The sequence below is a fragment of the Larimichthys crocea genome, chromosome III, assembly GCF_000972845.2.
Source record: "Larimichthys crocea isolate SSNF chromosome III, L_crocea_2.0, whole genome shotgun sequence".
Taxonomy (NCBI): domain Eukaryota; kingdom Metazoa; phylum Chordata; class Actinopteri; family Sciaenidae; genus Larimichthys; species Larimichthys crocea.
In genome coordinates, this window is record NC_040013.1 from 22661693 (window position 1) to 22687584 (window position 25892).

General features: G+C 40.7%; 1 protein-coding gene across 2 annotated transcripts; it reads right to left on the reverse strand.

The window, feature by feature from the left end:
* Positions 1-1355: 1355 nt before the first annotated feature.
* On the reverse strand, positions 1356-25119 carry LOC104925575 (pantothenate kinase 1). 2 transcript variants are annotated; one of them, XM_019260589.2, is made up of 8 exons: positions 24341-25119; positions 13488-13634; positions 13099-13304; positions 12530-12783; positions 10567-10743; positions 9028-9151; positions 7302-7427; positions 1356-7192 (listed from the first exon to the last, which is right to left on the reverse strand). In XM_019260589.2, the coding sequence occupies exons 1-8, from the start codon at positions 24645-24647 to the stop codon at positions 7133-7135; spliced, it is 1401 nt and encodes a 466-aa protein (XP_019116134.2). In that variant the 5' UTR covers positions 24648-25119; the 3' UTR covers positions 1356-7132. The 2 variants fall into 2 exon arrangements, with proteins under 2 accessions (XP_019116134.2, XP_019116135.1); XM_019260590.2 differs by lacking the exon at positions 24341-25119 and adding an exon at positions 23716-23947.
* Positions 25120-25892: the final 773 nt, after the last annotated feature.

Here is a 25892-nt window from a genome sequence, read left to right on the forward strand (position 1 = left end):
TGTAACTATCTTAAAAAATAACACAGCTGTTTTAGCCTATCTTGGTACTATATTACCAAACTTAACAAGCATGCAATATGCTATCTTGGTAATACATTACCAAGATACCGAGAAATAAAGTCACATTGTGGCTCGAAGTCTACTGGACTTGTTGGCCTCGATGCAGGTCGATAAATGTTTGCCGGGAAGGTTCATAGATCGCAGCTCAAATTGTAAAACTAGGCAGTGCTGATCAGACATATAAGATCCTGTTAACCTTATTTCCCACCTCAAATGTATTCAGAAATGTTTTAATGCACTGTTAAACAAGCACATTTATAATTTCCTGGGGGAGACACACTTCTACTCTGCAGGCTGAATCCTGTCTGGGAGCTCAAACAAGCCATCTGTAATGGCCCCTACCTGTCATGAATTAGCTATAGAGACCAAAACTGTTTTTAGTACCAGGCTATAAACATGCTTATTTCTGCTGTGAAGTTGTAACATTTTAACATGGGGGCTTATGGAGGTTGACTCATTTTGGAGCCAGCCTCAAGTGGACGTTTGAGGGACTGCAGTTTTTGGCACTTCAGCATTGGCTTTACTTCAAATACTGGCTCTACGAGTTAGACATGCCCAGATCAACTCTCTGCCTGGGTAGCTCATGTTTCTGTTCTCGTAAAACATGTGTGTGGGAGCCAACTTGTACTTTGAGTATTTACAGACTCAACAATTCCCACCATGAACACTGGGCAACAGTAGTAAGGAAAAACTTAAGCTACACCCACTACATTTATTAGTTATATTTGACTTAATTATCAACTACATTTACAAATACAGGTATTTACAAATTAATCACAATCTCCTGTCTTATTGCCTTTTATGTTTTATGTGTGCAAAACTAATAAAATTGTCTTCAGTTACTTTCACCACCACCTCTGGTTTCAGGGCTCCATACAGTGGCTTGTATTTAGTTAGTATAGCATTACTTCATATACGCAGTAGTACTACCCGTCATATATGCGTGTAGTCTTTCTGCTATGAGAATATTCTTTTGTGATAATTGTTAAACTAAATCATGAATACATGACTCCCATTGGCTTGTATTGCCACCTGGAAATGCAAAGTCATTAACAACTTAATTTTAAACAAGTTTGTTGACTGTAAATCAAACTCAGTAAAAACTCAGTTCTTCTTTTTAATTCCACTTCTGTAGGATTTTAAACTCCCATAAATGTACACATTTAATCTACTTAAGGAAACAACTGTCCTTAATTAGTTCTTCTTTTTTCTATTTTCTTTCTTCATTAGTCACTCACAACTTCTTGTAGTTTCATTTCAAATACAGGCGAGTAAAGAAACATCCAGAACACGTAGATCATCCAGTTTTAGTTTAATTCCTTTTTAGAAAAAAGAAAAAAATCTCTTCACTTCAGTACATACACATTGCACAAGGCAGGGAGCCGGGGTTTTTTTTTTTTTTTCTTTTAAATGTCTTTTCTTTTTTTTTTAACCCCTTTCCGTTTTCAAACCAAAGTTAAAAGCAGCAGCAGAACTGACGCCAACAACCAGCACTGGTAACTTCCCAAAACTTTTCACGCCCCAAATCCAGATCACGGAGGAGTTGGTGTGAACGACCGGCACTAAAAAAAACAAAAAACCCAGCAGACAGTAAACGGGCACCTGGACTTCATGTGGTTTAATTCAACATACCACATTTCCCCATCAGTTCTCAATCACCATTCAGAGTATGAGTTATTTAGAACGTCTATTTTTCTTTAAATCAAAGTAAGATGGACTGAAAATGATACTAAAGTGACAATAAATGTAAAAAAAAAAAAAAAGACAGTCGCAGAAAAAAACATTTAGAAATGTGTCTAATCCTAATGAGGAAAATCTCATAAATCATATCACCACATAGAGGTTAACACAGACTTCTAAAACTACTCGTCAATACTGTTCATCACAGCTCTGGCAAAGGAAAGTGGTTCGTCTCGATGCGTCTTCTGTCTGCGATGGGATTGTAAATGAAGTGCCGGGTCACGTTTTTTAGGGAAACCTGACCCTGAACAGTTGAAACAACTTTTTAATCAACAGACAGATTTGCTGGTGTAGAATATATCATAATATCATTATTTACAAAAATCTCTGTACAATCAAATACACAAGGGTGAAAAGGTCTGTCCTGCCAGTCAAGCATTCCAGAAGACAAGTTTTACAAGGCTGGATGTGTTCACGCAACGGGATGTTCAGCCAAAATCTTCTGAGGAAATCCTGAAAGGTCTAGCAAAGGTCACGCAGAACGTTATCTCGCTTTTGACGAGTTGCAACACGAGGATCGACAGCAGCAAGGTGTTTACAGTTCTATCTCTATCCCGTTCCAACACCGTCAGAGATAAAGAACATCAAACTTCGCCCAGGGTCACTCAGCCAACAAGTATGCTTCTTATTGTCCGTGTCAATGACCTTTCAGTGCCACAGTGCATACATGTTCAGCATATTAAGGTCACACATATGCCCGGTGCATAATTTGGCCTAAAACATCTGTTTTTTCGCGAGCAGCATCCGCCTCGATTAGTGTTAACGACTATATCAGCAGGACAAACTACAGGAGGAGAAACTCTCTCCGTCAAGATTCAAACAGGATTTCTAAAGAGGGGGGGTCAAACTAACAGGGTTGCATATATTTTCTTTTAAAAACATTTACAAACAAGTCAAATCAACTGTTGTAGATTTAGAGGAGAGGTGAGTGTGTTGAAAAAAGTGGGACAAAGAGATCCATGGATGAGTTACTGCATAGCCCGTTGGTTCGATTTCATTATGGATGACGGAACATTTGCCGTTCGGTGGGCGAGTTAAGCAGACGCTCCATACATCGCAGAGAAATACATACTGATCCGAGTACAGGTGGTCCCGGTGGGGGGAAATAAACTCTTAAAATCACGACTCAGCGGACAAAACACCCATACCTGCTGACTCATGATAGCAAAAACAGCTTACTTCTGTGTTTCAGTTACAGGAAACACTTTGAGAAAAGGCGACGACGTCACAGAAATGTCGACTTTAAGTGTAAGACGTGGTACTGCAATGCACGATGGGTGACAGAAACATAAACACAGTTTATATGAATAAATTAACGTTATTAATTTGTCTTTTGCAGTCGAAAACACTGACGCCGCAGCAGTACATAAGGAAAGGTCCAAAAAATACTAACAAGTATTTGAACTCTTGTAAGAGTTTTAAATGTGTAAAAACGATGTCGTACCGTCACTGAGATCATACAGGTACAATTTAAAATGAACAACTTTGAACACGTTATTTATATTATGCAGAGACAAATGTGTCAGAATGTTCCCGTGTGTGTCTTCGTTTGACGATTTCCAATAAAATACAGCACTGACACCGAGACTGAGCTGAGCCACATGATGATTGTGTTACAAAATGTTAATAATGCTCCATATATATATATACTTGGGTATCCATATGTTTTTTAGATATAAAGGTTCTGCAGGTTCTGCATTGAAGATGTTTAAAAAAAAAAACTTGCAGTGAGACACTTTGATAAGTGCTTCGAATCGCAAACATGTTTGAAACAAAAAAAGGCTTCTGACAGAGCATGATAGCGAGGATTTACAATCACACTGGTTCTTTTGTGCCAACCGGAAAGAATCAAACCATGTAAAGAAAGTCAGTACAATTCCATTTTCAAATCACGTGGGGAAAAAAAAACAACAACACATGAACTCACATTATTACTACTGGCCACAAAAACAAAAAAGAAAACAAAGACAAAAAAAGGACACACCTTTTATGTTCCCAAACCAAACTGTCGCACAAAAACATGATGAGAAGAAGTGTTGATGAACTGTGATACCTAATAAAGAACATTGGGACTTTAGCGGCACCTTCAGGACCAGCAGGTGAGCTGCTGTGAACCTGTTACAGTACAAAAATAAAAAAAAAAAGGCAGAAAATAAAACAGACAGCAAGGGTGAAACCTGAACATGTACTGTAGATGCATCTGCATGCACTAAAACACAAACAGATAAGACACCACAAGTTTAAAAATCACACAGGAAACCGAGGGGCACAGACATGCGAAGGCAACCCGTTTGGGGTTTTAGTTTTATAGATTCAAAAAAAGGAGGCGGGGTGGCACGAGATCGCCGACACCTGACGGGTCGAGGCCACTTTCGTCGTCCAAACATGAGTTGGAACAAGGCAAATAACAAAAAGAAAACAGAAAAGAACATTTGTACTGTCATCACACCTGAAAGCACGCAGGATCAAACACATTGATTATTCAGTGTTTTCACAGGAAATGGTTGCAAAGTTCCAAAACACTACTCGTCAAACAGCATCGACTGACGTCTGGACTATTGAAGCCAATGTGTAGTTAATAAAGCCTGTTACGCTTGATGTAGCCTTTGCATGAACTACAGACGATCCTCTCTGTTACATGAGTTCACCAAAATAAAAATTCTCTCCAACCCAATAATTTCCAAACAACCGTTATTGTCAAATGGTGCATAATGAATCGAAATGTTAAGTGTTTTATGAGTCACTGCGGATTAAAAACATTAAAATAACAACATCCTAAGAACAGCGTGGCCTCTAATCCAACTTAAAAAAACAACAACAACTGCACAGCAGCAAACATGTTATTCACTGGGGTCAAAGTGTAGTCCACGGGCGTCAGTAAGACGTTCAGAACACTTGCATAACATTCAGCTAGCTGATAAGATTTTAACCTTATTATTATCCTGTAGGTGAAATAAAAAAAAAAATAACAACAAAAGAAAAAAAGAAAATTCCCAGTTATGAACTAACACTTGTACATCAGGCTCAGAAACACAGACAACTAACCGACAACAGCGGGTGTTGGTAGTGATGGTTCGGAGGTATTTTAACAACAAGAGTACAAAAAACTAAGAAATGGAGGCCGATTACACAAAGGGGGGAAGAGCACAGTTTGTCTGATGGAGAGTAAAGGCATGTAGACAGTGGTACTAAATCTATAAAAGCAGTGAACAGCGGAGACAGCGCTGTCTGGCTTCACAGCTCAGCTGCTTTGACATTAAACAGAGATCAGAGGCTGTAAAGGTCCAGGCTGGGAGGGAGACGGGGTTACCGTTAACCATATTACAGGAAACAATACACTTCAAGTTCATGTTTGTCCAAAACCACTAAGATCTAATGACTGATGATGAAGCCTCTTTACAGCCTTCGTTGCCATGCATAATAAATCACAAGCAAACCTTGACTATAGGATGAGGTGTATACATGTAATTTACAATTTCAGTTTTGCCAGATTATCAGCAGATCGTGTAATATTCCTTTAAAAAGTCAGACGGAGGGAGACGGAGGTATGCAAACTGTGCGGCCGAGAGATAAATGAGATTTCTGCTTGATTTTCGCACAAATGTGTTCAGTTCTGATCGGTTCTGACCTTCAAACACAAGCTCTTGCAAGGTTTCGGTGTTGGTTGAGATAAAGCACAATGTAATGTAGTGAAATAGTCACAGAGGAAGTGTAGGACGACTGTTTGTACTTGTTGTTTGTGAGTACAAAGCGGGGAGGGAATAAAAACGTCACCTGCCCAGCAGCACTTTGTGAGCAAATCACCAAACGTCGTGCACAATAACTGCATCATTAGACGGTAAAAACACGGCCTAACCGGCAGGGCTGATCCTGCTGCCGGCTAATTTGCATTAATATATTTTACTTGAGGGGTGACTCTTGGCTAAAAGAGAGCCAATGTGATCTCCGCCTGCAGCCTGAACGCCTCATTAAATCACACTGCAACAGCCAAACAAGGCAGCAGGGTGACAGGTGAGCTAGAGGTTGAGGGAACAGGCCTCCATCCTGCTCCAAGTGTCCATGAGCTCGACACTGACACACACAGGGAAGGACGAGGGAAAAAGAAAATATGATTCCCTACAGAGATTTAAAAAAACAAAAAAAACATCCTGTAATATTTCACAAATCACAAACATCACAGGTCGCTGAACCGCGGGCTGAACCGTAGTCGTAGTGATGCCAGTCGACAGAAAAACGACAATGCAAACACAGCTGTAGCGCTATCTGTTGGAAGACAATGTCTTGGTCCCATCATCTAACACTAAACTCAGTGAACACACACGCATGCATGGCAATATGGTGTTATTAATGTTGTTGACGTGTAGGCAGACGGAGGAAAGAAACAAAAAGGCGAAGGCCATGTGCAGTGGAGCGACAGAAAGAAGAATTGAAGACTGTTTTTGTTTTTTCCTGCTTCCCATCTTGAGTTGAAGGAGGCGGATACGAAGGTACGTACGATTCTCAACAGGATTTGGCTTCAGTGCAATCCTTAGAAGACCGGAGCATTGGTGGGCAACTTTTTGTGCAACAAAACGCCTTCCAGACTTTACTCCCAACAACTCTTGTCTGTCTGCAGTTCGGAGCTGGGTGACCACCAGCTGTAGTTTCGATGGTTTTACAGCATCGGTAACAAGCAGGAGTTACCGAAAAGCTTCGGATACAGCCGTTGCTCTCACAGAAAAAGGCAGCAGGGATTGATGGTCGAATGATGTTTGAGTGGTCGCAGAAGAGGAATTTCCTTTCGATCCTTGGTGGTAAAAATGACTCATTGAAGAGTAGCTTCGTGTCTGTGCAGACACTGTTGCACAAATAGTCGCCTGGGGTCCCACAGCCTCCAGGACGTAATGCTACAGTAGCTATTCACACAAAACACACACGGAAACAAAAAAACCTCTAAAATACTCTGCGTCACTGGGCTTCCTGACGCAGGACTGATGACTTGGAATCAACAAGAGGTGATTACAGGAAACCATAAATTAAAGATTACAATATTAAAACCTCTATGATAAGGGGGACTCTGGGTAATTTAGGAACATGAATGTTAGAGGTTATCATTATTTACAAGAGTTTAATTATTAAAATGGCTTTTCTCAGTTTCTGTGCCGCTCTCTTAGTGTTCCTTTAGCGGCCTCTGTGAACGAGACCTTTCAGCAGCGTCAAAAAAAAGAAAGGAAAAGAAAGTCGATGACGTCACAGCATCGAGAGTTGATGACATCACAGCGTTCAGGGGGGAAGGGGGTGCGTGACATCGTCTTGTCGAGGGGGGGTTGACGATGTCACGACACAGTTTCCTTCACGGGTCCTCTGTTGTCTTGAGCAGCTCCATCAGCGCCCCGACGGCTCCGAAATAACCCTGGTGCAAACACACACACACACACAGTTTGTCACATGTAGTCTGGCACTAAGCTCAAGTTTTAGAAACAGGAAGTTGTCCTTCATCATGTTTTAGTCGAGAGCCTCACCTCGTGTTCCAGGAAGAGCGCTCGTAGTTGTCCTTTCGACCAGAAGTCCATGGCGTAGGCTAGCAGTTTTGTGGACACTGTGTTGATGCGAAGGAAGTTCCCGACAAACACCACGCGCTCGATTTTCTGATATGAACAGAGACACAGAAAAATATGAGAAATCAAACTCTGTTATCAAGTCAACTTTATTGTCAATGCTGCTATATGTACAGGACATACAGAGTATTGAAATTTCATTTTCTTCTTATCCCCGGTGCAAACAGCATAAACATGTCATATAAATTAGAAGTAAAAGATGTAAAAAATATAAAATAATATACAAGCTAAAAGACATCCGTGTGGCAATATGGCACAGTGTAATGTAAACAGAATTATCAGTATAAATATAAGTATATGTATGGCTATGTGGCAGTATGGAGTTATTCTCATTGTATGTGATAACCACATCACATACAATGAGAATAACATAAATTTGAAAATATGAAAGACCTTCTTGTAATCAAGAAGTGTACGTCAGATAAATTCATATCAGTAACTGAACCTAAAAATGCAGCAACTCTTCATGACCACATGGTGGTGCTGGAGAGCTGATGAACTTGGTTACTGGTCACCCTCTTGTTACACTACATTATATTTATTTAGACAACTTATTTAGAGCGGTACAACAACTATCATATTGAAACAATACTCTGCATGTTTGACAATGGATAATGGCAAAATTACAAACATGGTTGGTGAATTTGGGGGGGAATTATGAATGAATTAATGAATGAATGAAGCATTGTGACCACTTTTGTGCTGTAAAGAAGAAGATTGAGTCAGGTTAGCTGTAAACTGCACTATGCAACTTGTTAATCCTGACTGTGCAGAACAGAACAAGGCGAGTTTATGTAAATCTTCTCTTGTATTTATTTATTTAACTGTTCTAACTAATTATTTCTTCCAGAGGAGAACTTTAGTGTCTAAATCCCTGAAACCACATGAGGGAAACACTTTCCTCTTCCTATTGGACATGTTACATTTTGATTTCATACAAAAATATCGATATCAGCCCTCAACCCCCGACGGTCTGTGGACACGTGCACGTCTTTGCTGCAGCTCTGTGTGCAGTGATAGCCCTGTACAATGCTGCTTGATCGCCATGCCACAAGGCAACACTGTAAAGAAGCTCACAGCACACAGAAAGACTCCAGGCTGTCTCCTCTGCTGCCACTGAAGAACTTTTTATATGCAGCTATGGGTCTGTTTTTATTTAACTGGACTATTTATTTCAGTCGTTAAACTATTTCTGGCTTTTTGTGTGTGTGATAAACTCCATAATTTGTCTGTGGCGCTTAATGAGCGACCGCAATCCCAAAATTTCAGGAGGTGGCTGAGTTTATTTTGAAAATGTACGGTTATCGAAACTATTTTCACGCATCACTTTTCCCGACATTTATCGATCAGGTTTCTAACAGCACATTTTGTTAGTCATGCTGAATGACTGGGAAATCTGTAAACCCTGGTCCTGGTGTGTATGTGTGTGTGTGTGTGTGTGTGTGTGTGTGTGTGTGTGTTTAAGTATTTCAACACCAGCATGTGCTAATGGATCATGCCTCTGTTCAGAGAAACTATAATCACTAATGTTTCTGTGTACAAGCATTACATAAAACCACACGACAGATAGGATCCTCTGTGTGTGTGTGTGTGTGTGTGTGTGTGTGTGTGTGTGTGTGTGTGTGTGTACCTCATTGACAGCACACATCCGTGCTATGGATCCTATGTTATTAGTGATGGTGACCAGCGTGGCTCTGGCCAGGTCTTCCTTACTGATGCTGTCTCGCTTCTCTTTGCTCATCATGTGACCAAAACTGCAAAAACAGACGACACGAGACACAGCATGTAAATAAATACAATCTGCAATGTTACATGTAAACACACATACACACACACACTTTCATCATGGGCACTATTCATGTATGATGAACTCTTTACAGATTAAATGAAAGCAAAGAGAAAACCAAACACAGAACATGACCCTCTGTAAAGGTCACGACAACCTTCAGAACAACAGTAAACAGCTGTTTGTCGATGTCGATGTGTGTGTGTGTGTTTTCCAATAAATGACAGGATGGAACACCATAACAAGACGCAGCGATTATAATCTGTGATAAACACTTTGCTTTATGGATCAACCTTTGAACACAGAGCAGCAGGTTTACAGTGTACAGCACATGTTAAACCCAGATTAGCAAGTAAAGGTCTGAGCGTGTGTGTGTGTGTGTGTGTGTGTGTGTGTGTGTGTGTGTGTCACCTTTGGTTATTATTACCACACAGCATTTGTTGGTATGTCTTTTTTTATGACTGTGTGTTTGTGCAGCCATACATTACACTGCGTCCACACACACATTAAACCATACAGAGTCATTTCGGGACGCTTCACACTTCACTTCACATAATTCATTTAATAATGTGCATTAAATGACTTAATTAGCTTTTGATTTTGTTATAATTAGGTTTATCCAGATTTTGATGAGGCACAGTGAATGAGGATACTTATTTTAGAGCTGTATTAGAGAGAAATATTAAACTTTTTATATATTTTTTTTGTGTCTGTTACATTAAATGTATGTCACCTATGATTCTGAGAAATACATTATTCACCGCCACCGCCCAGTTATTGGACGATCCAGCCCAACAGCACAGCAACTGTCCCACACTCACATAACTCCCATCGCATCTGCATGTATGACCAGACATTCTTGTGTCTTTGATCATCATACAGCCATAGTTTAGTAATAAAATCTTCAACACACTGCAGATCACATCTCCTGATTGGCTCCAGTCACACTGGATGCAGGAGCGAGAGTAGGTTTGCAAAGGTTTATAACGTGCTGTTAATTGCTTTGTATACAATGATACAGCTCAGAGAGACAAACAAGAAAGTGTACATAAAGATCTACAACAGTAAAGACCTGATATGCAGTTCAGTTGGACTGGTTATTCAAGTCATGGGCTTACAAGAAGAAGTTAGAAGGAAACTCAGTGATGTAATCTATAGGCAGACTGGCTGGATGTTTTGTATTGCTCCATACTTTCAGCTCTTAATGGTTCACAAAGAGTTCTTAGAGTCTCCTAGTATAATCACAACCTTTTTATTAGTAGGAATAATGACACAGAGAAGATTTATTTGGTTTGTGTCTGTTGGTTTGTTTGCAAGAGAACGAGGGAGGCCCAGCAGTGGCTGTGTGGACCTTCAGGTGACAAAGCCCCTCATCACGCTCACCTGGATGCCACAGCAGAGCCCTGTAGGCCAAAGCGCTCGTAGTCTCCTCCGTAGATATCTTTCACCAGTTTGTCCACGTTGGTGGAGTCGCCTTTGCTGGCCATTTCCAACGCCTCCTCGAACGTCTCGCAGCCCGTCAGCAGACAGCAAAGGCCCAGGAATGTACCACCTCCCAGACTGAAAGAGGATAAAGCGCAGACACAGACACATGGTAAGGGAGGATTAAATGTGAAACAGGATAGAGAGAATGAAGAAGCGAGGAAGGAGAAGATGGGGAAGAAATTGGGAAAGATGTACTGAACTCTCCTACTAATAACTTCAGTCTCTTGCACCATAATTCAAGAGTCACATTGGTTTTGTTTGTGCAATACAGACCAGACATCCAACCACGGAACAAGTCATTGTAATAAATAAATGAAAATGCATTTACATAAAAAACCCACACGCACACACAAACACACTGAACACCTAACACACCCAACCCACAAACACACACACACACGCGTTTAACACCCTATACACCCTTGGCTTGATCTCACGAGCAGTGTGAAACACACACAAAGACACACACACACTGACCGGACTGCAGCTGGGTCGTCTGGTTTAATGAGCGAGTCCTGTTCGTTTGTTAAATAACATAACGTATGAATGTAAAATGACTCCTTTTATTTCAGAGTCCAACAGTTCATTATCTAATCACAATCTAGCCCTGCTGTTACGTAAGTACTGAAGGTACACGAGGTGATAATAGACAATGAACGGCTGGAATTCAAACAACTGATTCTAGATCGAGCAGATCTACTGGAGCTGTAAAAAATATACAGGCACCTTCACCTTTTGCACATACTTCATGCAAAACAACTTCACGGTCAAAAGTGGTCTCAGTGTCCGGTGGCTGAAACTAAAAAGATGGTCGCCCTTTTTAGTCACCTTATATTTGAAATAATTAGAATTGCTAATTAGACTGAATTAGAATTGACATAAATTAATGTTAGCTGTGTTCATCGGCCCTTTAATGGGTGTGCTAACTCTCTAGGATGTGCAACCTTGAACTCGTGACCTTGATGTGTCACATGCTTTGCTGTATAATTTTACATCCAGGATATTTGGCTTTCTGAGACTTTTGTTCAGGTTTATCTGGTTATTTAAGACGTAAATCAATTTGAGCACTTGTCTGTGATGTTGACCGGTCAGAACTTTTTACTTTACCCACAGTCAACGACTGCTACCGTCTCTAAAACAGACAGTAAGCACACCAACACACGCCATGAATGAACAAGCATGTTCAAAAGACTGAACAGTTTAGTCTTTCTATTGTTTTTAAGTTTGGGAACTCACTGTACTGCTAACAGAGCGAAATATATATCTCATTAATTTCAGTACAATGTTACAATTATTCTTAATTCATTTTAAAGCCAGGTTATATCAGTAACAGAATATAAGCTGTTGTGATATGTTTGATTGCTATTTGTTTTGTTTTTTTTTGCTCTGTGTGCAGATCAACTGTCTAATCAGTGCGGTAGTGTGAAAACTAAGGGTGCGGTCACACCAGATTTAGGTGTGAACGAAACCTTCGTGTGGTCCTGACCTGATGTGCGAGTTCAATACAGATATTACAGAGGAAAACACTGTTTTCAGAAACTGTTAAAATGATACTGAACTAACTAAAACAACTTTTTTTCTTGACTGTTTCAGGTCCTCGAGCACAACTACTAGCCATACTCAGCTTTTTTGTCTGCTGAAGTCTCTCTGTAACATTTTTGTGAACGACACCTGGGGCAAAACAGGCTTCCTTATGTGTTTCTATTGGTGATTATAATAACACACGTCATGAACACACCTCTTCCAATCTAACCTCAAACGAGTGATTAAGAACAAGTTTGTCGGGGCTAGAATTTTCTTGATTTTTAAGTGCTGAAGAAGCTTTAGAGGGAGTTTCATGGTGCAAATCTTTCCTCCTCACCTGGTCCCAGTCACCCGTTTGTAGTTGTTCTCTGAGTACACAGCCAGTATGGAGACCCCAGAGCCAATGTTGACCAGCAGCATGGGGAAGGGGTTGTCCAGGGTGCAGGGCTTCTTCACACAGCTCTGGGTGTCCGATGGGTTCTGGAAGTAGTAGCCCTCCGGGTGTCCGTTGAAGCCCACGCGGTCGACGTACAGCAGACCACGGATCAGGCAGTCGAGCTCGTCAAGCTTCAGCAGCTCGAGGTCAGCCACCTGCAGCACAGAGGGCACATGTTTTAGCTGCTGAACGCTATGAAAGGGGTTTTAAGATTATCCCATTCCCTGGAAGAATCAATTTGTCGGTTTCATGAAGCTAAAATGATTTTCTTAAAAACAAACAAACTTGGTTCAGCTCAGTTCGTGCTGCATTGCCCAGGGAGAGTTTGTTAATCTTACTGCACTGCAAAAAGGGTCAATGAACTTGGGGAAACACAAATGTATGGACAGCGTCAGTCAACTGCAAAGACGTCGAGGTATGCAGACATTTTCTGCTCAAATCCTAAACATTTTCTCTGGAGATACGCTCACCGTTCTGAAGTCATTCTCGAACTTGTACGCGCCGCCTCCGGTGGCGCAGAGTGTTGTGTGCAGACTGGAGAAGTTCTTGTCGTGACCCATCTGGATGAAACGGGGCATGGCCTGTGTTGGGAAGCGGATGAAGTGCAGGTTCCCCGTCCTGCCGCACATGGTCAGGTTCCTCAGCTCCAGGTGGACGTCGCGGACGCCTGTTTTGCCTGAGTGATTTTTATAGTATCGATTCATGATTTTGTTGCTTCTATGACCTTGAAGTTGACAACAAAGCCTTGAAAACCTTATCAACCTTACCCTCCTTGGCCTGACTTTACCCTGCCTTAGATACGCACATGAGTTAAGAGATGTTACCACAGGCATGTGTGTGTGTGTGTGGGTAGACATACCATAGGCCACGTTTGAGGTGAGGTAGCGGCGGATGGACTTGAGGTTTTCCACTTCTTCCTGTTCTTCCTCTGCAGTGATGTCAACTGGCTCAAAGTACACCAACTTGACCAAGGTGCCACCGATGTCCATGCCAAACCAGGGAAAGGCTGGAGAGGAGAACCAGAAAAACTGTTATTAACCACAGACATGACCAAACCCAGGCTTTGACTGAATGAAAACATCTCTTTAAAGTGGACACCGCAGGAGAAAATAATATTACTAAATTATAAAATAATTTTAGATACAAGATGAGGAGCTAAATTATGAAATACTTCATAATTTGACATGTTATGGTAACATAAACTCTTATGAACTCTCTAACACTAACGCCACTATCACTTTCACATATTTTGTTAACCAGGTTGATCATTAGACTTGTCTTGAGTAATTGATTAATTAATGTTTTAGTCAGATAAAATCATTTCACAGCATCAGAGGCGATGACTTAAAATGTCTTTGTCCGACCGACAGTGCAAAGATTAATTCCAGTGATAGAAAAGCAGCAAATCCTCGTGTTTGAGAAGCAAATTTCTGCCATTTCTGCTTGATTTGATTGATTATCAAATTGTATTTTTTTTTATTGATTTTTAATTGATTAATCATCGGTGGTTTGCCAGTGTTTAGATCAATAGTGTTAATATGAAAACACTGCTGCACAAGAGGAGGTTGGACAGGAGGATTGTGATCTGGTCTGGACAGTTAGTTGGGTAAAACATCGAGTTCAGCACAAAAATAAAAATAAATAAATAAATAAAAAAAAAATCTTCCAGCACACGGTTGCCATGGAAACAGACACCCCCGCCCTTCTCCATCATCTCCTCCTCTCGCCATCGCTCTCTCACATGCACACATACATACTTCAGCCTCCTATTTTCTCTTCCACTTAGCTTTTCCTCTCCGTCTCTCAGCCTCTATCACGTTCTCATCCATCTTTTCCCTCTCTCCATCTTCACCTCTCTCATTTGGTTCCTTCCTTTTTTTATCCTCCCCGCTCCTCTTCCCGTCTTTTGCCTGCTTGCTTCTTGTCTCTTCGATCGATTTAATTCAATTTCGAGCAAGATTTACGGTCACTGGATGGAAGAGGACTGATACCGCAAGATTTTTTTAATGCACTGCAAAGCAATTACTATATTTAACTTAGCGGTACATCAGCTTCTCTTAAGATTTTCAATTTAATTCCATCGGCTTTTATTTGCATGAGGATCAGAGCTGAAACGTTTAGCAGATTAATCGATTGACAGATAATTAATCTGAAGCTAATTTGAGTAATTTCTTTAAACAAAAGCTCTTCCTCTTCCTTTTCTCTGTTTTACATTGCTATCTTTTGGTTTTGGACCGTTTGTCAGACAAAACAAGTCATTGAGCCTCTGGGAGAATGTGACGGGGATTTTTCCACATTTTTAAGTCATTAATCAAGAATATAATTGGCAGATTAATCTATTAAAAATGGCAGAAATAAAAGTGAGTAAGAGTTGTTTGAAATTAGGAAAGACTAGGTGAAATAAACGTGTCCACTTTATTTAATTGTGATCATGTAGAGAAAACCGTAACGTCGGATTAGATGTGGTTCACTTATGAATGAACAAAAACATACTGTATCCAACAGATCACAAACGACAGACACAAAACATGTAACACAGACTTTAACAAGAAAATCTCAGAATATAAAAGACCCACATCAAATCTTTTCAGCTCTAGCTGTGCGTGTTGCTATTTTTAGAAGCCGCCTGCATTGATTGACACTCAGTCAAACATGTTTGAAGGCAGCGTGCTCTTTACTTCGCAGCCACGGTGACACAACACAGGTTACTGATGGTCAAATCAGAGAGGGGGCCTCCTCGGCATTCTTCCAGTCTGTTTAATGTTTTACATTTGTTGCACGGCACAGGTGAGGAAAGAACGACAAGGAGCTGACGCTTAAATTTGTAGTGTGGAACAATGCGAACCGTGTGAAACTGTTTAAGACGACACGTGTTCTCAGAACACATGTTGTTGTTGTTGTTGTTGTTGGAACGCAGCAGCGTTGAACAAAAAGAATGTGCTGAAACTAAATATTTAGTGCATGATGACGGGTCAGCCCACCGACTTACCGCAGAGCACAGTGCTTCACATATAAGAAGCCTTAAGCTCGATTGTTTCACATGTTTGTCTGTGATAAATACAGAGCAAGAAGTGCAAGCTTCTTTTGGACCGGATGGCTCACTGACTGTCTGGCAGAATAGATGTCAAACATGGTAACAAGACGTCGAGATGTTGGTCTATTTATGCAAATATATTCAATTAGAGACAGAATATCAATATGTTCAAACATTTCCATTTGTGTGTTTGAAGCAACTTGAACGATGTGATGGAAAAAAAAAACAAGGCTGAAATGAGCTCGGATATGTTTGAAACATCAGGATTTTCTCACGAAAACGTGAAAAACATCCGTCACAGTTTCACCAAATAACATCGTCTGCTGTCACACGAGACAAGAAAAGCAACAGACTGAGAGACCAAGGGGATGAAAAAAATGATCGAATGAATAAATGAATGATTATTGATTAAATGTTTCCCCTCTGGGCAACGTCGTGAGATCTTTGGAGATCGTTTTCTTTTGCAAGTCATCCTCAGTCAATAGTAGTAAAATACTCAGCACAGCCCTTACATGGTGATCAGGAGATGGGACCTTTTACAACATGCCGTTAAAGTGAACAGAATCATTCTGCTTATTGGACCAAAGTCCACTTTGAAACACAAAATTTGACCTTGGAGACTTTAGGTCACGGCTGGACCGCATGTATGTAAACGTGTATTTGCACGTTCACGCGGTGCCAGCGTTTACGTACTCAACTGTCGCTGCTCTCCAAACCGAGTGAGGTAGCATTAACGATTCGTTAGGTTTGACAGCGGTGGCACGGCACAACAAGTTAGCGTTTATTGTGAATCATATCATGTGAGATATAAGACTGTTAATGTGTCACAGCATCTCATCTGTTACACTACTAACAATCACGTGACACCAGTTTTGATCCCTGACAACATCATAAAATCTAAATTCTGTAAAAAAAACTGTATTTATTATAGTTATACTCAGTTATGAAAACACTGTATGAACACCATCGCTGCTGCTACTGTTACCTGCAAAAGCTACAACTTAATGCCATCACACCTGCTACTACAGCGGTTGGTGTTTGGTTACTTTCAGGAGTCACCTGTCACCTCCTTTGTTGTTTGGTTTGTCCCCTCTCACCTACTGACCAGCTCTGATGTCTGTAAACACGACCTGAGGATTATCGACGTCGCAGGGTCCGCTCTGTAAAATTGACTTTAAAAAAAAGGTGAAATAAAGAGCTGTGAATTGGTTTTCTTGATAACATAGCTTTAAAACTATAACTAAATCGACTAAATGATCTTATTACATTTTCCACATGACATCAACGACTGGACAAACAAGGAACTTGATAGTCTTTTTTTTTTATTATTAAAATTTGTGTAACACATTTGTTTCCTACAGCAGAATTTCTTATTGAGGTCAGCTGCTTCACCCTTGAAGCCGAATGTTTTGCAACAAGCGTCAGAGTGAAAGCAGAGCCGTGGAAACAGAAATATGATCTCCACCTCTGATATAATGAAAGGTATCAGTGCGAGCACAAGCACAGGTGTTTGAGGCCAGCCGGAGGTACGTGATGAGTGAGTGACAATCACGTCTTCCTCCACAGCCTCAGCCAAAAAAAAAAAAAAAAAACACACCGACAACCGTTAATGACATGATCAGAAATGACTGACATCACAGCACCACATGCTGTCTTAAATAGATTTCACACGTGTATGTGTCATAAGATGTGTTCCCTTCCTGGAATTTAATGTCGTCATAGTAGAAAATCCTCAAACTGTATTAACCTAAAAACCCTGAAGAACACTGAAAAACACTGAATCCAATACGAACAAGGAAGACATCTATTAACAATGGAGTAAGGAGACGCTGCATGACTGATGGAGGCAGACAGACAGGTGCCCTTTAGTCGGGCAGAGTAAAGTACAACACAAAACACAATCCAGGAAGTCTGGCATGATATTAAGTGATGCAGACAAGCACGGAAAACAACAGGGCACTCTGTGTTCAGGTGAGATAGCATCACAAATGTATTCTTGGAGCATACGAGCAATCAAACCTACTCGATGTGGACTTCATCGGGCTCTGACAAACACATAATCAGTCTGAATTAGGAAGAAGGGAAATACATATTTCATCACACACCTAATGACCAAACATGGACAAACTGAAATGTCAAAATGTTACGATTAATCACAGTTAAACTAAATATGACAGAGGATGTTGCAACATATTGACACTGACCTTTTGTTCCTTAAAGGATACAGTCGTCCCTCACTATAACGCGGTTCACCTTTCGCGGTCTCGCAGATTTTTTTGTGTGTAATTTTGCATGCTTTTTTTTTTACAGCGTACTGTACAGTATGAACGTGTATTGTGTTCGGCGTCCTGATTGGCTATGGGGGTACTGTAAAAAATGTGTTGTATGTTCTGCACTCGGAAAAAAAACACCTGCACCAAGGCCTTCAGAGGAAAAAGCCGTTACAGCGGAGCGGCACCAGGACAAAAAAGACACCGTCAGAGGAACTGTGAAATACGGTTTCATTTACTAATACAGTATTGTACTTATTTTTGTTAAATCTGCCAAAGTTTGAACTTTGAGAGTGTTTAAATAAGAGAGAAATGTGAGAAAATGTTAATGCCTGTCTGAGAAAAGTGTATAAAAGTGTGTGGTTAGGGGTTTTACGGCCTTAAACGTGTATAATAATTGTAAAAAATAAAGCTGATTACTTCGCGGATTTTGTCTATTGCGGGTTATTTTTAGAACGTATCCCCCACGATAAACGAGGGACCACTGTAGTCATCTATCTACAAACACAACTTTACCAAGTAACTAACTTTGTAGTCATCTATCTACAAACACAACTTTACCAAGTAACTAACTTTTAAAAGGCTTGAGGATGAACATTTTTGTTTTTAAGAGGCCTGAAAATGGCCATCAGAAATCCTGTGTCTATGTGATGATCAAGGTATTTTCCCCTTTTATTCAACACATGCAGATGACAAAACCTGAAGTGAAGAAACAAAGGTCCCTCTCCGGATATAAACTTTAGATTGCTTGGAAACTGCACCCTAAAAAATGCTAATAAAACTGGCAGGACGTGGTTAATCTTCTCCTAACGGCCAATTATGTGTCGGTATGAAAGCAAAAGTCTGTCAGTGCTTTGGTGTTTACTTTGGTTAATTATGGTTTGGACCAAAAAAAGTAAACCAGCGCTGGCTGTAAGATACGGTCGAAAATGTCAACATTTGTGTTGGAGATATTCTTTGTGAATGTTAACTTAACTGAACATTTCCTTGTGGTTTCAGATAACAAACTCGGATTTATTGCAGGCGAACTGCTGTGTCATTCGTTCGGTATTGTGCAACGTTTGGGCACAACAGTTTGCAAAAAAAAATGACTTGGTGCTTTTGTATGTGGCGTTTCTGATGGCTAAAGCATGGAGAGCTTTAATCATTTGATTGAGCGTGATAACATACCTGACATGAGAATGACAAATAATAATAACAGTCACCTGTGCGGCTGAATGACAATCATTCTTATGTCTGAGCCACAGGCGTCGCCTGAATCGAGAGTCATTTGTCACTTTGTCATTAGTCTACTTGACATTTTATTGACTGTATTACCTCCATGTTGATTACAACGCGCCGCAGAAACAACAACCAGTGACAGATGACACCGGGGAGGAAACGTGACTGCTTCTCTGCAACTTGGCTGTCAGCGATGTCAAGAAACATGGTCGCGCCGACTGAAAGGACATTGTGGGAATACAATGTACTAGCCTACATTCTTTCTTTCACTCGTTCACCGGAGCCCTGTGGCTATTCTGTGGCTCTTCTATGAAAAACACAGGAATTATAATGGAGTGGTCCCTCAGCAACTCCTGTCACCATTTTCTTGACCGAGACATTCGAACCGCCCACAGCTGTCCAGAAGACCATTAGTGAAGCGATGTTGGAGAAACCCTCACACTTCCCTGAGACGTTTCTGTTTTCCTGCATGTGTCCTTTCGAGCTTCGATGCAATAGTAAGATTAAAAAGAGATACAGCAAAAGGTTCTTTTAATTTTCCACCTTCGTCTTTAACCTCTTCACCTTGCCTTTCATCCCTGTCTCTTACTGCACACACATACACAGCTGCCTCTCTCTGAATCATGCAGGTAGTATAGCGGTGTTTTTATAAAGCCTGTCAAAAAAAACATAACACGCATTTTGGATTTTTTTTCACCCGTGACTCGGTTGTCACAGCAGCAGCGGATGAGCCACGTGTGGAGGAGGAGGCTTGTTGGCAACCCTTCAAAATCGTCCACGTGTGTTCACTGTTGCTTCACCTGGTTCGTGCTTGTAAAATAAATGCGTCTGTGTTCATATCTTCAACATAATAACAAGACGGGTCTGAGCTGTGTGTTTGTCAGTAGAGCGAGGTTAATCTGTCACGGAAGGCCTCGTTCTGTTCGTAGATCTATTTTTTCTTTAGATACAAGTGACAAAAAGTGTCAAAACTTTTGACAACCCTACTCCTCAAAAGTACCCACTGAGTCTCACTGCAGGGTTTCTATTTAAAATGCACACAGACACACATATCAAGACACAAAGGTCAGTGTGACAAGGTTCAGGGGCTGGTGGAGTGATATGTGTCCATGCAGGTGAAAGGTCTTTGGCCTAACATACATCTACCTCACACTCCCCGCGTGGTAGGTACAGTATATGTGTGTGTGTACAGTCTGACTTCAATTCCAAAGTCTAGAGGCCCTTTATAAATATATAGTTGCATGCTTACTTTTCAGATTTCTAACACGACATCAGGAAGCATTTCTATTAAATTTCCTATTGCTCAACCTTTAATCTCGGGTTTCGCAGAGAGACTTAGTTGCACGGACGGCACAGGACGACACCACTCGCACATCATGTTTGTGTGATAAGACACATAATAAATACAGCAGGGCAGCAGCTGAACACTGTGCCTGCAGTGGATACAATAACATACGCTCAGTATGTTGCACAAGATCACAGGAAGTTTTGTCCTTTGTTAATCTTATCATTGATTCTGTGTTATTGTTCGTCCGTATCTCTACATAATGTTTTCACCTAACCGGCATGAGGCTGATTGATTATAACAATGTTACAAGTTCAAGTATCAGTACTACTCACAGTACATTTTAGCACGATAGTTACTATTTATTATATGAGCAGGCTAGTGGATTAATTAACTATTAACTATTTACCTTACTCAGAATAATCAACCGAATGATTTTTCAGGTAGAAAAAGAAAATTATTTCCTTGTTCCAGGTTTCACATTGTGAGAACTTGTAAACTAAATCGGGTGTAGCTAATGATTATTTTCATTCGAAATTAATCTGTCGATTATCTAATTAATCCATAAATCATTTGATTTATATGATGTCAGAAAAAAGAAATTGGTTGGATAAAACAAGCGATTTTAAGATAGTGGACTTTTTTTTCCTGACATTTTATAGACCAAATCATAAAAATAATTGGTGCATTAATTCTTCTAAAAGTCATATTCTTGGTCGACTTAAGTGAACTATACTTCATACTACATTAATCACTACTATCAGCCATGCGGTTACTACTACTAGTACTAAGTTTACCAACAACAAATAAAAGCTTTGTCTGAATGAATCTCAGGCGGATTAACACGCAGGTCACTGAGCTTTATGGAGTGAGGTGTTTAATATCCTGCAAAACAAACAGACGATTTGTCTTTCCTACTCTGTCTAGTGAAAAAAACAGAACAGAACAGAAAATCTAAACACATGTAGTTGTGTTCACAGAGTTTCAGGAGGTTTTTTAGGTGTGTCAGGGGTTTACTCCCACATCCACCCCTACTGAAACTTGCATACCCTGTTCACAGTCAATCTGCAACAAACCTGTATCTATGGTTTTTATGCGAGTCGTTCTTTTACTACGATAGCACACACACACACAAACTCTCAAAAGCTAAACTAGACTCTTTTCTAAGAGCACAGCCAATTAAACTCAGCCCTCTAGCCACACCCTACAAAAACCACCTTGTATCGCTGGCCAACGCCTAGTCTCAACACTAGTTACCAAGAAATCTTTCTGGATAGAGATTCCTTGTAAAGTATGTTTTATTCCCTGTATCCCTACATCATAACATCCTGTTATCTGTACAAATACGGGAATGTCAGTCAAAATACTGAGTCACACACGTCAAACTTTCACAAAAACTAAGACCAAACATCGCAGGCTGTGCATCAATATGACTGTTCTTCACATTCATACTGCAGAGTTCCTCCCCATATCAAGCCATGTGTCTCACTGACACGTGGACACACAAGCAACGGCCTACGACGTCTGTTTGGGTCACATTATAAATGAAGTCGGTGGGGTGAAATAGAAGATCTCCTCCACTTTCTTCCATTGTTGTAGCGACTCACCTGCCCACTACTGACCACACCCATAACAACACATACTGTAGAGCATGTTCACAAACTAGTTTCAGTTCAATGGGGGTGATACAAAGGCTCAATTTCTCTGTTATGTCAAGAAAGATGATAACAGGTAGCAAAAGGTGGAGGTTTTAGATGTGAAGTTAACACGTGGTGGAGCTGGAGAAAGACTAACATAAAGGCAATTCTGTTCCTGGAGGCAGTCAATGAAAATTCCTGCCAAGTCGCTTCTGGTGTAAACAAGAGGTACTACAGGCAGAGATATACCACAAAGAATCCAACACCACCTCAAACACGGAGTAAAAAAAATAAAAAATCTGAGGACAAAAGTCAAAAATCACATCCCCCGAGGGGGATACATTCCACGGTTGGCCCACGGCGGGGAAAAGCTTAAAGGGTTATCCGGGTTTATCAAGCTGGCTGGCCTCCATCCAAGGATAAGTCAGCCATAAAGCAGAGGAGCTTCTGAGCAGACATTTCAAAGTTTACTGATGAGATGTCCACTTAATTACGTAATCCGGGCCAGTTCCAGGGTAGGCCCCTCTTTTCTCAGGCTACTAAGCATTACAAAGACTACCCATCTTCACTATTCCTGTGATAGGAGGATAGCCCCGTGTTTAAAGTTGAATGCATTCCCAGTGCAAACTACACATTTTAAAAGTTGTCCTGTGACACTCTACAGGTTGCAAACTTGCATGCTTGTCAACTAATTTACTAAAGTCAACATTTGTTAAAGGACAGCGAGCGGGAGCTAAGGTTAACTGGTATTACACGGGTCTAATCCTCAGCATACAACACTTAACCAAATGAGAAAAGATGTAGCCTAAAGACGTGACACTCAACAAATACTCACGATACTTAAATAAATAAATACATGACGTCTGCACCCTGAGACAGTAAAGAGCGTCTGATTATGATACAGCAATAAATACAATATCATCACAAACTGGAGTTCCTATATTTACATAAACCACAATCCATATTTACAGCATAAAAAAAGACTGAAACTCAAACCCATCAAACTGTGTCAAATCATTTCATTTATCAATGTTTTGATTTCCGTTTTGCTCACACTGTGACAGATTTAGGTAGAAAGTGAACATTTATACATTAGAATAATTGACCACAATATCTAAGATCATATTGATTATTATCACTGCAATACGGAAGCTCGTCAGAGGTTGAACATTTCCTTGAAAACAGGAACCAAAAAAAAGTGATGACATCTCTTCACCGCCTTCTCTCCGTTTCTCCCTAAAAACACAATTACTGATTGACGTAAGGAATGCTGAGTGCATGACTTAGCAACTAACAGCTGTTCTCCTTTGAGAAAACATCTCTAAAAAGGATAAGAACAAGTTTCTCCACGACATGCACACTCAGCCGCAATAAATCCTAAAAGGCTTTGGACTAAAGAGCGCTGGAAAGGTGTCATGAGGTGAAACTCCCATGTTGTGAAAAAGATAAACAGAAGCCTGCAAAGCATGACATTTTTTTTTTTTAGCACTTTTGAAATGTGAAACATTCCCGCCGTGCAGAATGAAACATGAATCAAATCAGATAATGCATTTTTTAGAGATCTTTTCATCGCCTGAAAAACCAAATTATAAAGAGATGTTTTTAATAATGAATGAAGGCAAACTCAGACTCACACTTACCAGGTTTCTTTTCACTTATGAGCTTCATAGTGAAGGCAAATTATCAGCTCACAGGTGCACCACACAAAAGAAACAAAACAAAAAAAAAATCTATGCAAAATATTCAAACACAAGACAAGCTCATGGGAGGAAAAAAAAGCTCACACAGACAACTGCGAAGAAAACGACATTATGCGCTAAAAGTGCAAAGTTTTCCTGGATGATCTTTACTCACATCATCATCCGAAACACTCGGTAAATAAAAAAAGGGGGGGGCGTGGCCGCGACCCATTCAACCCCCTGCCTCTACAAAGACAAGAGGCGAGCGCTGATTGGCTGAGGCAAGCCAGGCCCACTTATCAGGAGCTTTTTCACCACCAGGGAAGCGACCAATCAGAGCGCAGCAAATGCCAACCTCACAGGGTTCATACAAACAAGAGGGTGGTCTCCCTGACGACGGCTGCAGGACTGAGACCAGTCTAATGTAATCAAATGGATTTGTGATTATAAACATTAAATATGAAATTATGATTTGTTTTGCACAGCAGAAGGTAGCAACCACCTTGATTTATTTGTCACATACACACCCCAATCAGAAAAAAAAACACAATTAAACAATAAATAAAACAATTTATTTTGTCCTTACGAGGTCTGCTCCGCCTCACCGACTCCGTCCTCCTCCGTAGCCTGCACCTCTTGGCCGGGGAGCCGTTGCACTCGGCATCGTCCCCGCGGTGCAGATGGTGCATGTTCTCAAACGTGCCGCCGCCGCCGCCGCTGTTGTTGCTGCTATTGCTGTTGTTGGCTCCGCCGCTCGACCCGAAAGCATTGTTGCAGCCGCCGCCGCCGCCGCTGCTGCAGCAGCTACCGGAGACGTGTCCGTTAAAGCCGTTGTTGACATGAAAGGGTCCCGACGCTCCTTTCTTGTCCATCATCGACTTGGCTTTATCCATCTGACAGCAGCTAGCCCCACGTAGCCTAGCCTAGCTTAGCTTTAGCATCTGCAGGGAGAAACCAATGTTACAAAGCCCCCCCGCGGGGGGACGACTTCAGCTTAGCTACACGACAATTTAACGCATTCAAACCGCCGCAAGTGTCTGAATTTGACGCTTTTAATGCGGCGTGAAATGGAAACGCGAGCAGTCGCTAACACACAGTGTCTCCTTTTGAGGTCACTCGCGGTCATTTCCCCACACACACATTGAGAGTCTGGCAGCAGCAGCGGCGGCAGCCTGTGTGTGTGTGTGTGTGTGTGTGTGTGGATGGCTACGTCACACCAGCCTCCTCCAGGAGAGGTCCGAACCCGTTCACCTCCTCCGACCGGTTTTCTCTCTCCTCTCTCTGCAGCAAAAAGCGACGCTGTAATTCTACACACAAAGAAATGTAAAAAGGGAGGACCCACACACACACACACACACACACACAGTGTCAGTGTGTTGCAGCTGTCGTGGGCGCTTTATTTATAAGGCTGTCATCCCTCATTCCCCGCAGTCCTCTCTCCACGCATGATGAGGATGATGCTGCTGCTGCCAGTCAACAACATGTCAGAGATGCAAATGAGAAGATGCGTTAACACTGTGGTTGCGTGCAAAGCAGAATCAGAATCAGAAATACTTTAATAATCCCAGGGCGGAAATTATTTTTGTTACAATACTCAAGTATACAAACAAACAAAAACAACATAGGTAAACAAGTAACCATCTATCAAGAACAATATATATATATTATTTTATTATTTATTATTTGTATCATGGTCACTTTCTTTGCAATATTTCTTACGCTATGGTCACTTTACATTACAATACTCTTTTTATATATCATGCCACTTTTATCCTCAGTACTTGTCTGTTTTGAAGGTTGATTGTTTTTTCTGTTTATTGTGTAGGTTATAGATATTTCTGTCTATTTATTGTGTTGTTTTTTGCCTTTTCTACTTTTTTCTAATTCTGTAGTGTATGTTACACTTTCCTGTACCAAGTAAATTTCCCAGTGGTGGGAAAGTATATCTAATCTAATATATATATATATATATATATAATATACATGTATATACATGTGTATGTATATATAATATATAGATAATATATATATATATATATATTATATTAGAGATAATATATTATACAAAAGGGGGTGAAGATAATGGTGTGTATGGTGCTGCAGGCAGATGTAGGTGTGTGTTTCTATTAACAATAGTG